Genomic DNA, 14,113 nt, shown 5'->3' with positions numbered 1-14,113 from the left:
TATATTCTACATTTTTAGCTCCTGTAAATTTCCACAAAGTATGATCAAACATAACACAGTAAATAACCTTTGTGCTGGAGAAAACTAAAGCCAGTGGGAATTTTGCCTCCATACAGATGATAAAATCAGGCCACAAATAGACCTAACTTCCCTTTTTAAAAATGAACTAAAGCTGGAATTTTCAAAGGAGCCTAAGTGAGTTTTTTGCTCCCAAATCCCACTGAATGTCCTTGGGAATTGAGTGTCCAATCCCCTTAGTCACCTTTGAAAACCTCAGCCATCATTTACGTAAGTCCCATATAGTGAACAATCCCACTAAATAGCATGAAACCAAGTGGCATAGACTTTTAAATCCTATGTATCTTGCTCACATAAGAAGTCCCACTGAAATCAGTTACCTCTTGGAAGAGTAAGATTTAATCCTTACGCAGGTTTCAGATAAACTGTTCTGAATTGTAGAGAAGACATTTTACTAGTCTTTCAGTCTAACTAGAGTTCGTCAATACAATTGAAAAAAAATGTGTCTAAAATTGAGGTCATTATGGTCCCACTCATGTAGCTCTTAAACATGTATAGTTCCCATTGAAATAAGAGAGACCTTACATGTTCAAAGACAGGAAGATTGGTGGTTTAAACTTACTTCATATTACAAAGCTGTATGCAGTTTGGAAACACTGGCCCCAGTCTTGCTTTGTAATATGGCCCCTTTGGCAGTGTCAAAGATGACCCTTGCAGAATACCCTGAATGTTGGGGGTGGTTCCTTAACCAGTCCAGAGCAAGTGTAGTGGCTCAGGCAAAGGGAGCAAAGATGCATGACCAGAGCACATGGTACTCTGGCTATTCTGTGCCCAGTTGTGCCAGCAGCCAAGCATGTCCCCAGCACAGCACAGAATTAGGGAGATGCAAAAGCTTATATAGACACCTGTGGGGCATGCCCCACCTCATTTCTGCACTTGGTGCAGGAACAGAGTATCAGGGAATTGGGGCCCAATGTGTTTTGTGTTACATTACTCAGACCTTTAAATCTGTATCTCAGAGATTCCAGCAGTACTCTTGGAGCAAGATATACGCCAGCATGCCACATTGTACTTATTCTGATTTGTTTAAAAACAGCTCCCTTTTGTTTGTTTATGCTGGGTAATTTAAACTGGTTTACAACTGAATTATTTTGTCATTCTGTTATTCATTAAAAACAGAAACTGTCTTCCCTTTTCTAATGCAACGCTAAATTAACTTGCAAACCAATGACACTCAAAGTGCTATGTGATGATCCCAAGAGGCCGAATTCTGCTCTCAGTACCACCTGAGCAATGCTGTTTAAATCAGTTAGGTTTTCACAGATATAACTGAGAACACAATTTGCCTCAACATCTTCTGCCTTTTTGTTATATACCAGTTATCCATCTGTGTTTATGAAAACACTTGTGTCTTCTGTACACTTTCATAACATAAATCTATATAGCAACGCATTTAGTTTGTATTATATATAATGCAGTGTCATCTCCTCTGCATTCCTACTAAAGGAGTTACAGATCTTTCCATTCTGGGATGAAATTTCTGTCAAGTATTTATAACAGTTGTGCAACTGAGTTCATTAAAAAAGGGGATAGTAATAACGCATACAATTTTAATTTCCTTGTGAAATGTCATGATTTGATTACTTTTTGGCAGTAGTTTTTAAGAAATTTATTTTTCCCCTTGTAATGTGTTTTGTAGAAAATGAGCTTGTTGTAAATATAATGTTTGATCTGATAATGCATCTCTGAAAGATAGTAGGAAACTCCTAACTACAATCCGTCCACTTCTAAACATAAATATAGAAACAATCAAGTTTTCAGTTCATCACTTGACAAAATATGTTTTTAATTAAAAAAAAAACCCCTCCTATTTTCCCATTGCTGATCTAATCCTGCAACCCCTTAATCAGACATAAGTCGGATTTAATTCAACTTGGAGTTTTGCCAGACTAAAAAACTACAAGTTTGAGGCCTTAAGAGATTAATTCAAGTAGTACAAAAATCATTCTTCCCTTTGGGACAATTACACCTCTCTCTAGTTCTTTGTATAACTGTTAACAAATTTTTTTTCCTCTATAATTGAGGTTTGCAAGAGATTTCTGTACTGTAGAATTTAAAACGTAAATGTTAAGGTGTGTAAACCAGCAAACTTTTCTTATATTCAATTATTTCCCTATTAAGTGTATGCACTCAAATAAACTTCTGAATGTAATACTTTACTCTGTTGCATAGAAGGATGCAATACATTTATACCACATACAAATGATCATGTTCCTTTTTGGTCAAAACTTTTAATGGACAGAATATTTGTCCTTAGTTAAATATTAAATTCAAAAAACCTGTTAAAAAATCCTTGACTTGCTCCCTTTTGCCCATTGATCTTGTATTGTGTATTGACCAAATGCCGCTTAAGTACACCACAGATGGGCATGCACGTGTGCAGCTTGATTCTGCATCATTCACACTAATAGGAGGTTTCCATTTATTTAAACGGTAACATTTGTGGGACCATTCTCCACTAAGACAATGTAAATGTATGTCCTCTGGAGAGTAGTCTGTCCATGAGTCATTACTGAGTCGAGGCACACTCATGAATACAAATCATGGCTCTGGGCATCAGAATGCCCCAAGTAGCTCATGTCATTGAAAGATCCGCAGAGCAACTTTTCCCTGTTTAGAAATGGAGCCCGGACTGGGGCACACTACCTTGGTCCCATACTGCCTCTGCACTAGAAAGTCTTTATGAGCAGTGTGGTGCCAGAATTTGGCCCATGATAGGTAAGTCCACTGCCCCTGTATCCAGTGCTTAATTTGTGCTCGAGCTGAGCCTTGGCACCTCTAGGCTTGGCAGTTCGTAGCCTCGCCACCTCTAGGCTTGCGCCCTAGCACCTACTTATTTGAGCCCTGGCCCGTCTTTCATTACAAATTAAATGCTGCCTGTGTCTGATCCCTCTCGAATACCTACTGTATGCCTTTGGCTGACAGTATGTGTTTTATTAGTAAGACTAATATATGTGTCTGCAATAAGCCATTTGCTGGGTTTTTGCTAAATGACATTAATATGCAAAATCCTGGGACATGATGAAGGAGGCCAAGCAATATTTTGGATGTAAATCACATTTTGGGCCCAGCGCTGTTCACATTGAAATCACTGGGAGCTTTTCCATTACATTCAGGATCCAGACCTAGGGTTGCCACCTTTCTAATTGCTGGGAACTGGATTCCTGAAGCTCCCCCTGCACCGCTGCTTCTTCTCCGAGTGCTTGCTCATGTCGATTCCATTCTAGGTGTGCGCACGCCCAAGTGTGCGGCCGTCAGAGATTTTTGCCTTAGCGGTATCCGTAGGGCCAGCTGTGGCGCCCCCTGGAGTGCCATGCTCATGCCAGAGTATATCAAATGCCGCCAGCCCTGCACCAGTTTCTTTCCTGTTTCAGCCTTGTGCTTTCAGTTGTAAATAGTTCTATTGTTTGTTAGTTAGTAGTTAGGTAGCTGTTAAGTGTTCAGTTAGTTAAGTCCCAGCAGAGAATTTGCCCCAGGCGGGGCATGCCTCATTCTCTGTGTTTTAAGCCCTGCTCCATGTGTATCAGGCCTATGCCTGTTAGTGACCCTCATGACAGTTGTCTGCAGTGCCTTGGGGAGTCCCACGTGAAGGAGCGTTGTCGCATCTGTAAGAACTTTAGTCTTCAGACACGGAGGGAACGCGACATTCGTCTCAGGGCCCTCCTGATGCAGGCAGCCCTGCGCCCAGCCTCGAAGCCGGCTCGGTCTGAAACGACATCCAGCCCTTCAGCCTTGGTGCACAGCGTACCTCTGGCGCTGGACTCCTCCAGGCACCGTTCCCCGTCCCTGGTGCCGAAAACAAAGCCGAAGAAGATGGTACCGGACAAGCCTGATAAAGGCGTGCTGGGCAAGGACCCTGTTTGGGCCTTATGCCCATTCCGGACCTGCACAAGGGCTCCAGCCAGGGAAGTGCCTCCACCCGAATGAACCCACCACCGACTCCGGTGAGCAGTACAGGGTCAAAGCTGACGGTGCTGTCGACGCCTGCTCAGCTCTCAGCGCTGCAGAGCCAAGGGAGCTCCCGCCGCAGCCAGCACAGTGTTCGGCAATGGAACCCACGAGGGCAAGACCACTGGTAAGGCCTCTCACAGGATGAGCAAGCGCCATTGATCTCTGGAGCCAAGGCAGAGTGCTAGGTCGTCACGCTCTTGGTCTTCGCGCTGCCGGTCCCCGTCTTCGCGCTGAAGCTCTCCCAGGCATAGACGATCCCCTTGACGCTGATCCACGTCACGTTGCCGGTTGCCAATGCCGAGACCTTGAGGCTGCTCCTTGATATGATGCCGCTTTCCCAACTCCCGGCACCAGTCGGAACGCTCCCGGTCACCAGCAGCAACGTTTAGCTGCCAGACCAAGGCCACGACGGCCCCTCCATGGTCACTGGAGGGCAACGAGTTCTCTGGATTGGTGACGCAGTTCGGTCCCTTCCCCAGGCAGCAATGGGACTGGGCCCCGGAGGGAGCGTCTGCGGCATCAGGGCTGGCCTGGCAGCAGGGTCAATGGACGACCTAATGGCCTTATTGGAACGCCTCTGGGGTTCCTATTATGCCATTGCCCCACTCTTGCCAACCCTCGGTCACTGCATCGGACAGGCTGAAGCCTCTGCCTGAGCCACCGCTGGCACTGGGTTCGATGCAGGATGTTTTGGTGACCATCGGGGGAAGATGCCAGCGGGCTTCCCTTGGTGGTCCAATCATCCTCATCCTCCCCGTATGGGGCAGTGGTGGGGCCCTCCACAGCTAGCCCACTGGATGATTTCAAGGAGCATCAGGCGCTGTTCCTTAGGGTGGCTTTGAACTTGGGCCTCAAAGCAGAGGAGATGGAGGAGCAGACAGACACATTGTTCAATGTGCTCTTGGCGGCCACCCCAGCCCGGGTTACACTCCCGGTGCATGAAAGGGTCTTGAACATTGCCAAGTTGATCTGGCAAACCCTGTCCTCTATTCAGCTCGCGTCTAAAAGAGTGGAGAAAAAGTACTTCATCCCGGCAAAAGAGTTTGAGTACTTATATACCCACCCGCCACCAGGATTGTTGGTCGTGTCTGTGGCCAACGAAAAAGATAAGCAGGGCCCCACCAGTTCCACCCCCAAAAATAAAGATGCTAAGCGGTTGGACTTGCTTGGTCACAAGGTTTATTCAACGGCCAGCCTCCAGTTTCGGGTGGCGAACCACCAGGCCCTCTTGGGCCATTACAATTTTAACTTGTGGGACTCCCTCCCCTAGTTTAAAGACTCCATGGCCCAGGATGTGGCCCAGGAGTTTGCAACCCTGGTGGAGGAAGGCACTGCGGTGGCTTGGTGCTCACTCCAAATGGCCTGGGATGCAGCCGATTCGGCTGCCCGGGTGGTCGCCTCAGCAGTGGTTATGAGGTGCAGTTCCTGGCTCCAGACCACAGGCCTGTCCCAGGAGATGCAGGCCTCTATTCAGGACCTCCCATTTGATGGTGTCGGCCTGTTCTCCGACCAGATGGATGCATGGCTTTTCGGCCTTAAGGACACGTGGGCAACTCTCTGCTCTCTGTGGATGCACATTCCTCAGGTGTCAAGACAGCCGTTCTGGCCTCCTCCGCCGCCACGACAGTGGCAGCCTCGTCAGTGGCCTACAAGGAGACAGGACACTGGGTTTAGCCGCCGCTGCCCGTCATCATCTCGCTCCCCTGCACAGCCTAACCCGGCGAAGCACCGAGGGGGCCAGAAGCGCTCATTTTAAGGGTGCACCCGAGAGTGACGCACCAACCGTGCCTGGATCCTGTCCCCCCTTTCCTCGACCGCTTCTCCCCTTCTTATTTGGCCTGGTCCTGGGTTACGTCGGATCTCTGGGTCCTGGACATAATCGCTTGGGGTTATACCCTGCAATTTTTGGAAACTCCTCCCTCCAGCCCCCCCTCTTCCCCGTCCCTATTCAGACCCTTCTCACAAGCATCTCCTTGTTCAGGAGGATGAGAAGCTCTTCCTCAGGATATGGAAGGAAGAGGATTCTACTCCTGATACTTCCTAATCCCAAAGGCAAAAGAGGGCCTCAGGCCTATTCTGGATTTGCATGGCCTCAACAAGTCTCTCAAGAAGTTGAAATTCCGCATGGTCTCCCTGGCCTTCATCATCCCTTCCCTGGATCCAGGGGACTGGTATGCCGCTCTCGACTTAAAGGATGCGTACTTCCATGTCTCCATATTCCCAGGACACTGACGGTTCCTGCGCTTCATAGTGGCCGGGCAAAACTTTCAGTTCACAGCGCTATCTTTTGGCCTGTCCTTGGCCCCCAGGGTATTCACGAAATCTGTGGAGTCGTGTATGAACCTCAGACGCAGGGAGGTCCAAATCTTTCTGTATCTCGACAACTGGCTTCTGAAGGGCAGGTCTCCGGAGTAAGTGCAACGGAGCCTCGATCTGGTGCATTCCATCTGCATTGACCTGGGCCTGTTGGTAAACACAGAAAAGTCCACGTTAACGCCAGTCCAATGCATAGAGTTTATTGGGGTGGTCCTCGACTCCATGTGGCCAGGGCCTTCCTTCCTGAGGCACGTTTTTGGGCGATGGCTGGCTTAATCTCCCACGTAAAAGCCCACCTACTCACTACAGCCCACACATGGCTGTGTGCACATATGTGGTCAGCCACCCCCATCTTTGTATGAGGCTTCTGCAAATGTGACTGGCCTTGGTTTACACTCCCAGCAGGCACCCCCTAGACCAAGTAGTGACGGGACCGAGCCATATCCTACTGTCATTGGACTGGTGGCGGGATCCCAAGTCAGTGCTCCAAGGACTTCCCTTTGTGTCTCTGACCCCATCGCTCACGCTGGTCTCGGATGCTTCAGATCCCAGCTGGGGAGCCCACCGATGTATTACATCAACAGGCAGGGCGGCGCCAAGTCTTTGGCCCTTTGTTGCGAAGTGTTCATCCTCTGGGACTTGTGTATGAGGAACGCCATTTACCTGGTGGCCGCCCACCTGCTGGGGAACCAAGAACGTCTCGGCACATCACTTCAGCAGAACCTTCTCGTCTCACCATGAATGGTTGCTCCATCCAGAAGTAGTCAGACTGATATTCCACAAGTCGGGGAGTCCCCAGGTAGACCTGTTTGCGTCCAGGAAGTGCCACATGTTCTGCTCTCTGCAGGGCAGGGACAAGGGCTCCCTATTGGACGCCTTTCTGATCTCGTGGTCAGGAGCGCTGATGTACGCCTTCCCACCGGTGCTCTTGATCCACAAGGTCCTCCTGAAGCTAAAGCAAGACAAGGCCAAGGTCATCCTTGTGGCCCCCTTGTGACCATATCAGCACTGGTTTGGCATGCTGCTGAATCTGTTGACAGCTCCCCCCTGCAGCTGCCTCTTCGGCCGGATCTTCTGTCCCAGAACCATGGCAATCTGCTGCACCCGAACCTGGTGGCACTGCACTTGACAGCCTGGCTACTGCGTGGCTGAGTGGAGATGAACGACAGTGTTCCGCCGGTGTCCAGGAAGTCCTGCTGGGCAGCAGGAAGCCTTGTCACATCCGTGTTGTGGAGGCCCCTCTGCAGGACATTCTGGACTATTTGCTGCACCTTAAGCTCCAGGGCCTATCACTATCTTCGGTCAAGGTGCACTTGGCAGCCATTTTGGCATTCCTTCCTCCATTTCAAGGCAGGTCGGTCTTCACCCACCCTATGATGGCATGGTTTCTGAAGGGTCTGGAGCGCCTTTACCTGCATGTTCAGGATCTGGTATCCCATTGGGACCTGAATCTTGTGCTGTCATGGCTCATGGGTCCCCACTTCGAGCCCCTAGCTTACTGTTCCTTACTGCTTCTCTCCTGGAAGATTTCCTTCCAGTCGCCATAACTTCGGCCCGTCGAGTGTCCGAAATCAGAGCGCTAATGTCTGAACCACCTTACGTGGTCTTCTATAAAGACAAGGGTCAGTTGTGTCTGCACCCGGTCTTTCTGCCCAAGGCCCTCTCCCAGTTCCATACTGGTCAAGACATATACTTGCTGGTTCTTTGTCTTAAGCCCCACGCGACAGATGAAGAACGCAGGTTGCTATAACCTGGACGTCAGTTGTGCTCTGGCCTTCTGCATAGACAGAACGAAGCCATTCCTTAAGTCAACGCAGTTATTCGTGGCGATCGCAGACAGGATGAAAGGTTGCCCTTTGTCTGCCCAAAGAATATCATCGTGGATCATGGCCTGTATCCACTACTGCTACAAGCTAGCGAAGGTGCCCCCGCTGCCGATAGTGACGACCTACTCGACTAGGGCGCAGGCATTCTTGGCAGCCTTCCTCGCTTAGCCGCCAATCCAAGAGATCTGTCGGGCTGCAGCCTGGTTCTCTGTCCACACAGTCGCTTCACACTATGTGCTGACCCAGCAAGCTTGGGATGATGCTGGCTTCGGCAGAGCTGTGCTACAAGCTGCACGATGGTGAACTCTGAGCCCACCTCCATTGATACTGTTTGCGAGTCACTTAAAATGGTATTGACATGAGCAAGCACTCGAAAAAGAAAAAACGGTTACCTACCTTTTGTAACTGTTGTTCTTCAAGATGTGTTGCTCGTGTCCATTCCGTTACCCGCCCTCCTGCCCCTCTGTCAGAGTTATCGGCAAGAAGGAACTGAGAGGGCACAGGGCCAGCGGTGCCTGATATACCACGGCATGTGTGTGACACTCCAGGGGGCATCACAGCCGGCCCTGTGGATATCGCTAAGGCAAAATTCTCCGACAGCCACACATGTGGGCACGCGCACACCTAGAATGGAATAGAAATGAGCAACGCATCTCAAAGAACAACAGTTATGAAAGGTAGGAAACCATTTTTTCCTCCCAAGGCCCTGCCCCTGCTCCACCTCTTCCCTTGAGGCCCCATCCCTTCTCCGCCTCTTCCCCAGGGCCCGCCTCCTTCCCCACCTCTTCCCCTCAAGGCCCTGCTCCCATCGCTCACTCCTCTTCCCATCTACCCTGGTTGCTTGCTGGATCGTCTCAAGCTGAGCTGGGGCTGGTATGGGTTAATGACCCAATGCTTCCCCCCGCCCCACAGTAACCGGACTTTTGGTTCGGGGGCCTTGTAGGGTTGCCAGGTCCCCTTTTTGACTGCACTTTTCGGTTGAAAACCAGGCACCTGGCAACCCTAAATGGCATCTGGACACAAGCCAAAAACCGGACTGTCCAGGTAAAACCTGGATGGGTGGCAACCCTGATCAGACCCTTTATTTACTTGCCAAAGAAAGAAATTGCATGTTGATTTGTAATACAGTATTGAGGCCAAGTTTCAGCCCAGGGCAAATTTAAGACAGTTCCTCTAAGAGCCATTTAACAACAAAGATGAAGTTGGAACCACTTCAGAGATGATCACATGATAAATGTTTCTCCCTTTTTATACGTTCTTCTTCCCACATGAGAGGAAAAAACCTCATCTAGTGGTTAGTCAAGTCTTGAAAACTTAATATGTAAGAGCTCAAGGTTTGATTTCAGTCAAATGACTCTTCTGAGTAGGGACTGCTCAGATGAGAGAGTTGCAATATCAGCACTTAATAGAATTAGTGAGTAATGGAACTGTAGACCCGATTCTGCCTCAGAGAAGTCAAGGAAAGTTTGACAGTTGATTTTGATAATAGCAGGATTGGGTCCCATATATGTGTGACTCATGAAACCAAAATAAAAGTAGAAAAGAGTTAATTTAAAAAGAGAGAGAAAGGAAAATAAAAGAAAAAATAGATTCCTTTCCCACTCATCTTGCAACAGTGAAATATGCCTATGAAAATCAAACATAGTGTCTCTGGTAGCTTAAGTACTGGAGTTTGTTTGTAGTATTTTTGTTTTATATACCATAGCAGCAAAATGTGTCAGAGTGACGGATAAAATAACATTTCATGAAATGGCACTGTGGGTTCCCGAAGCCTTTCGTTGGGGCGTTCCTGGCCAGACAGCTTATTAGGATTCAGAGTGAATGTGAATTTACTTAACAATCTCTTTCAATGTTGTCTTTTGTGCAGACCGGTTTGGACTTGGCCAGCCAGGCAGGATGCCTGCTTCTGTGAATGCCATGCGAGTCCTGAGCTCAAGCACAGATCTGGAGGCCGCTGTGGCTGATGCACTGGTAAGAGGAAAAATACAAAATGCTACCGACACCAGAAAGTGGCTTAAAATTACCTGTACGTATGTTCTCTTTTTTAATAGCCGTTGTTTTAAATGTGCCAATGTCGAAACTGTGGCGATGTTTGATAATTGTGGTTTGCATTTGAATATATTGGCACCGATGCTACATTTCATTATGGAAGTTAGTTAATCCTCAACAGTTATTATCCAACAAACAGAGATGCATTAATGTCACTGATGAGGAATAGGTTAAATCAGCCCTTGGTCTTGAATCTGATTTTTGAGGAGGGTATTCTGTGAGGTGCTGAGCACTAGAGGGAATGGAGGATGCTCGGTGCCTGGAAGGACTAGGGTCCTAACTAAGCCCTAGACAGTAAATTGCATGGGGATGTTTTGGGCAAAACCCTAAAAAAAACCTGGATCCTGTCTGCTCTGTGTGGACATTAGATCCCATTGCAGTTTTTTGGGGGATTTGCCCAGTATTTCTGGCATCTGGTTGAACACTTTGAACCGCTAATAGCTTGGCTTATCTCTCGTTCAATATTAGTGTAAAACTGAAATGTGTTTATTTACTGTGCCCCTAGAAGCAAAGGCAGTTTGTTTTGTATTTTCTATCCCAATCTCCCTTGATTTCCCTTATCCCTGCTGAGTTACTTCCCTTTGCAAGCATTAGCTAAATTCCCATGCATTCCTGAATTTTATTGCAGCGAAAGTTCTCCTGTGGCAGAATCCAGCGAATTTCTGCAGTTCATCCCGAAAGCATACATTAACCTTTTGCCACATTTACCTGATTTTTCTGCATACGTTTTTCTTTTTTTTCGAGGGAGGGCAGAATGAGAGTAGCAATCGTTGTGCAGGGTAATGTGGGTACTACTGTGTCCTGTGTGTTATACAGGGTAATTCCAGAGCCCTAAGCTGGTGGGATGATGAAAGGATTTCTTGAAGTATCTGATGCAGGGTTCTCAAACCTTTCCATATTGGGGACCACATTCCCATAGAGAGAGTGTCTCATGGACATCTCTCCCCATTTGCAATTGGGCAGACCACCTCCCCTCTTATTCACTATTGCTCAAACTGTTTTCCTTCCCATTTGTGATCACATAACAACTCCAAATCATCACACACCACCAGCAATTTAATTTGAGAACTGCTGATCTGATTTAAGATCCCTCTTTCAGAAAACTTTTATTAAAGTATGAATTCAATAGAATGTAGAAACAAGGTGTTAGAATGTAGGCTGTGCCATTGCAGTCAGTGGTCTAAATACAGTAACTCCTCACTTAAAGTCGTCCTGGTTAATGTTGTTTCGTTGTTACGTTGCTGATCGATTAGGGAACATGCTCGTTTAAAGTTGTGCAATGCTCCCTTCTAACATTGTTTGGCAGCCGCCTGCTTTGTCTGCTGCTTGCAGGAAGAGCAGCCCATTGCAGCTAGCTGGTGGGAGCTTGGAACCAGGGTGGACGGCAGCCCCCATATCAGCTCCCCGATCCCCTAAGTTCCCTGTGCAGCAGCTGCCCAGCAGGCTAGCAATTGCAGCTGTCCCTCCCCCCACTGCCATGTGCTGCTCCTGCCCTCTGCCTTGGAGCTGCTCCCCGAGACTCCTGCTTGTTGTGCGCGGGGGAGGGAAGGAAAAGGGGGGCTAATTTCAGGGTATCCCCCTCCCCCCTGCTCCCCGCTTACCCCATCTTCAATTGAAGTGGGGGACACACACCAGGGCTCGGGACGGAGGGAGCTTGCAGCAGCTGCAGTCTCAGCAAGCTGATCTAATTAACAAGGCAGTGTACTTAAAGGGGAAATGCTCATATCTCCCTCCATTCCCGCTGCCTTGTAGAGTGAGAGAGTTAACGCTTGAGGGCTCAGCCAATTGCTAGTTCATCATTTAGCAGTAAGGGAAATATCCCACCCTCTGACTCCACCTCAACCAAGCTTCACAATCATCATCACTGTGTACCAGTTTTAAGTTGTTTGTTTAAAACTTATACTGTGTGTGTGTGTGTGTGTGTGTGTGTATATATATATATCTATATAATATAGTCTTTGGTGAAAAAAATGTCCCTGGAACCTAACACCCTCATTTACATTAATTCTTATGGGGAAATTGGATTCATTTAACATCGTTTCGCTTAAAGTCACATTTTTCAGGAACATAACTACAACGTTAAGTGAGGAGTTACCGTATTGTGTTCGTTAAGCAAATTAAAGACTTTGTGGGCCAAATTTTCATTTTGGTTCCGAGGTTGAATGCCAGTACAGTCACTCTGGATTGTCATAGAATCATAGAATATCAGGTTGGAAGAGACCTCAGGAGGTCATCTAGGACCAATCCCCAATTAAATCCCCAAATTGCCCCCTCAAGGATTGAACTCACTACCCTGGGTTTAGCAGGCCAATGCTTATTTTAAATGTTTCTTGTGTTTTACTAGATAACTTACTCCACAAGATACAGCATACCCTATACTTAATATAGGGAAGTACAGGGTAAGGAATACGGCATATATTGTAGTAACATAATCGAAGGCAATCCTGGAAAGTTTTAAGGGCAGTCCCTGTGTATCCTCTTACCACTTTGAGGCTTGTTAGGTTTGAAAAGCATCAGTATATAATCTTCTCTTTCCAGAAGCTGTAACTTTAAAATCTAGTCTGATCAGTATCTGAACTCCTATTACAGCAGGGGAGCAACTTCCTCCTGTAGTCCCCCTCCTCCCCAGTGCCCCATTCTGCTCTTCTCACTCATAGGCTCTTTAGACAGTCCTTTCACAGCAGGCACTTTACAAAGCCAGTTCTGGCTTCCTTGTGGGAGAGCCGTGCAATGCCAGCTTCTAGCCAAACCCTCTTGTATACAGAAGGAGTATTCTTTTCGTTGTGTTAGGGAAGGAGAGGAGCTTCTCCGAAGATGGCGTTATCCCAAGGATCAAGTTTGAACTAAACACTGTGGATCAAGTTCTGACCTCTAGTACATGTGTGCAGCTCCCATTGATTCCCATCCTCATGTGTGAGAGAGCAGAAATTGACCCAGGGAGGCAGACTGTCTGTCTATCCAAATGGTCATACTTTGAATCTATATACAGTACAACTCTGTTTATCTGAAAATCTCAAATAACACGTGAAACCTTTGGGTAAATGGGATTTCAGATGCAAGGGGAGCCAGCCAGCTGGCTTTAAACAAGCTGAGCTTTAAGAGACATCCAAGGTATTTGTACAGTTCCAGGAGCAAAAAAGAGATGTTGGTTAATTGGAGTTTGGTTAAATGAAGCTTTACTGTATACAATTGTTTCCTGGCATTAGAGTCTCTGTTCAAGACTCTCTAATATGTTTCCTTCGTTAATGGACAACTGATGGTTTCAAAAATTGATATTTAGTTAGAGCAGCTTTCCTGAGATGTAAAACACAGAGCTGGTGTATGTAGATCTACAGCTGTTAGAAGCCATTAGGAAAGGTATAATCCCGATCCCATATTCTTTATGCAGGTAAACTCTGTAATGGGAACTTTGTCTGCATTTAGGAGTATGGCATAGGAGCAGCAGTAGGAAAGTAAAGGCAGACATTATATATCCATTTTTCTTTTCTTTTGCTTAAACTGTGTTTTTAATTTGCTAGGACGCATTTGCTGTACGTTTTTGTTGCAAGAACAATCCCTACATAAGCTTCTGACATAATTCTCTGTGCTTTTTCCCACCCTTCAATATTTTCCTGCCTACAGCTGTTAGGAGACTCCAGGAGCAAGGTACTAGTGCTTTCTTGACTTTTGATTTCTACTTCCCACCTTTTTTTTTTCCTGTTGCAAAACCCCCCATGATGCTGCAATCGAGCTGATTCAGAACGGCTCAACCCTGAAGTCCTAGTGAAAGCAAAATAATCTCATTGGTTTTGCAAACACAACAACTGCAGGATTGGGCCCTCAGAAAGGAATTCTGTAGCAATCATCTAAGAATATAGGTGACCTTTTATGTTATGTTTTATAGTCAGTCATAT

General features: G+C 47.1%; 1 protein-coding gene across 31 annotated transcripts in view; it reads left to right on the top strand.

Moving 5' to 3' along the window:
* CLASP1 (cytoplasmic linker associated protein 1) overlaps positions 1 to 14,113 on the top strand; it is a 263,544-nt gene that overhangs the window by 178,240 nt on the left and 71,191 nt on the right. For 23 of the 31 annotated variants that reach the window (XM_034785912.1, XM_034785910.1, XM_034785913.1 and 20 more), the window contains 2 exons: positions 10,039 to 10,142; positions 13,842 to 13,865. In XM_034785912.1, coding sequence (XP_034641803.1) covers positions 10,039 to 10,142; positions 13,842 to 13,865 — 128 coding nt within the window. The remainder of the gene's footprint in view (positions 1 to 10,038; positions 10,143 to 13,841; positions 13,866 to 14,113) is intronic. The other 8 variants (XM_034785914.1, XM_034785923.1, XM_034785927.1 and 5 more) reach the window with 1 other exon arrangement.

Source organism: Trachemys scripta, chromosome 11 (genome assembly GCF_013100865.1).
Source record: "Trachemys scripta elegans isolate TJP31775 chromosome 11, CAS_Tse_1.0, whole genome shotgun sequence".
Lineage (NCBI taxonomy): Eukaryota > Metazoa > Chordata > Testudines > Emydidae > Trachemys > Trachemys scripta.
This window is presented reverse-complemented; position numbering and strand designations above follow the sequence as displayed.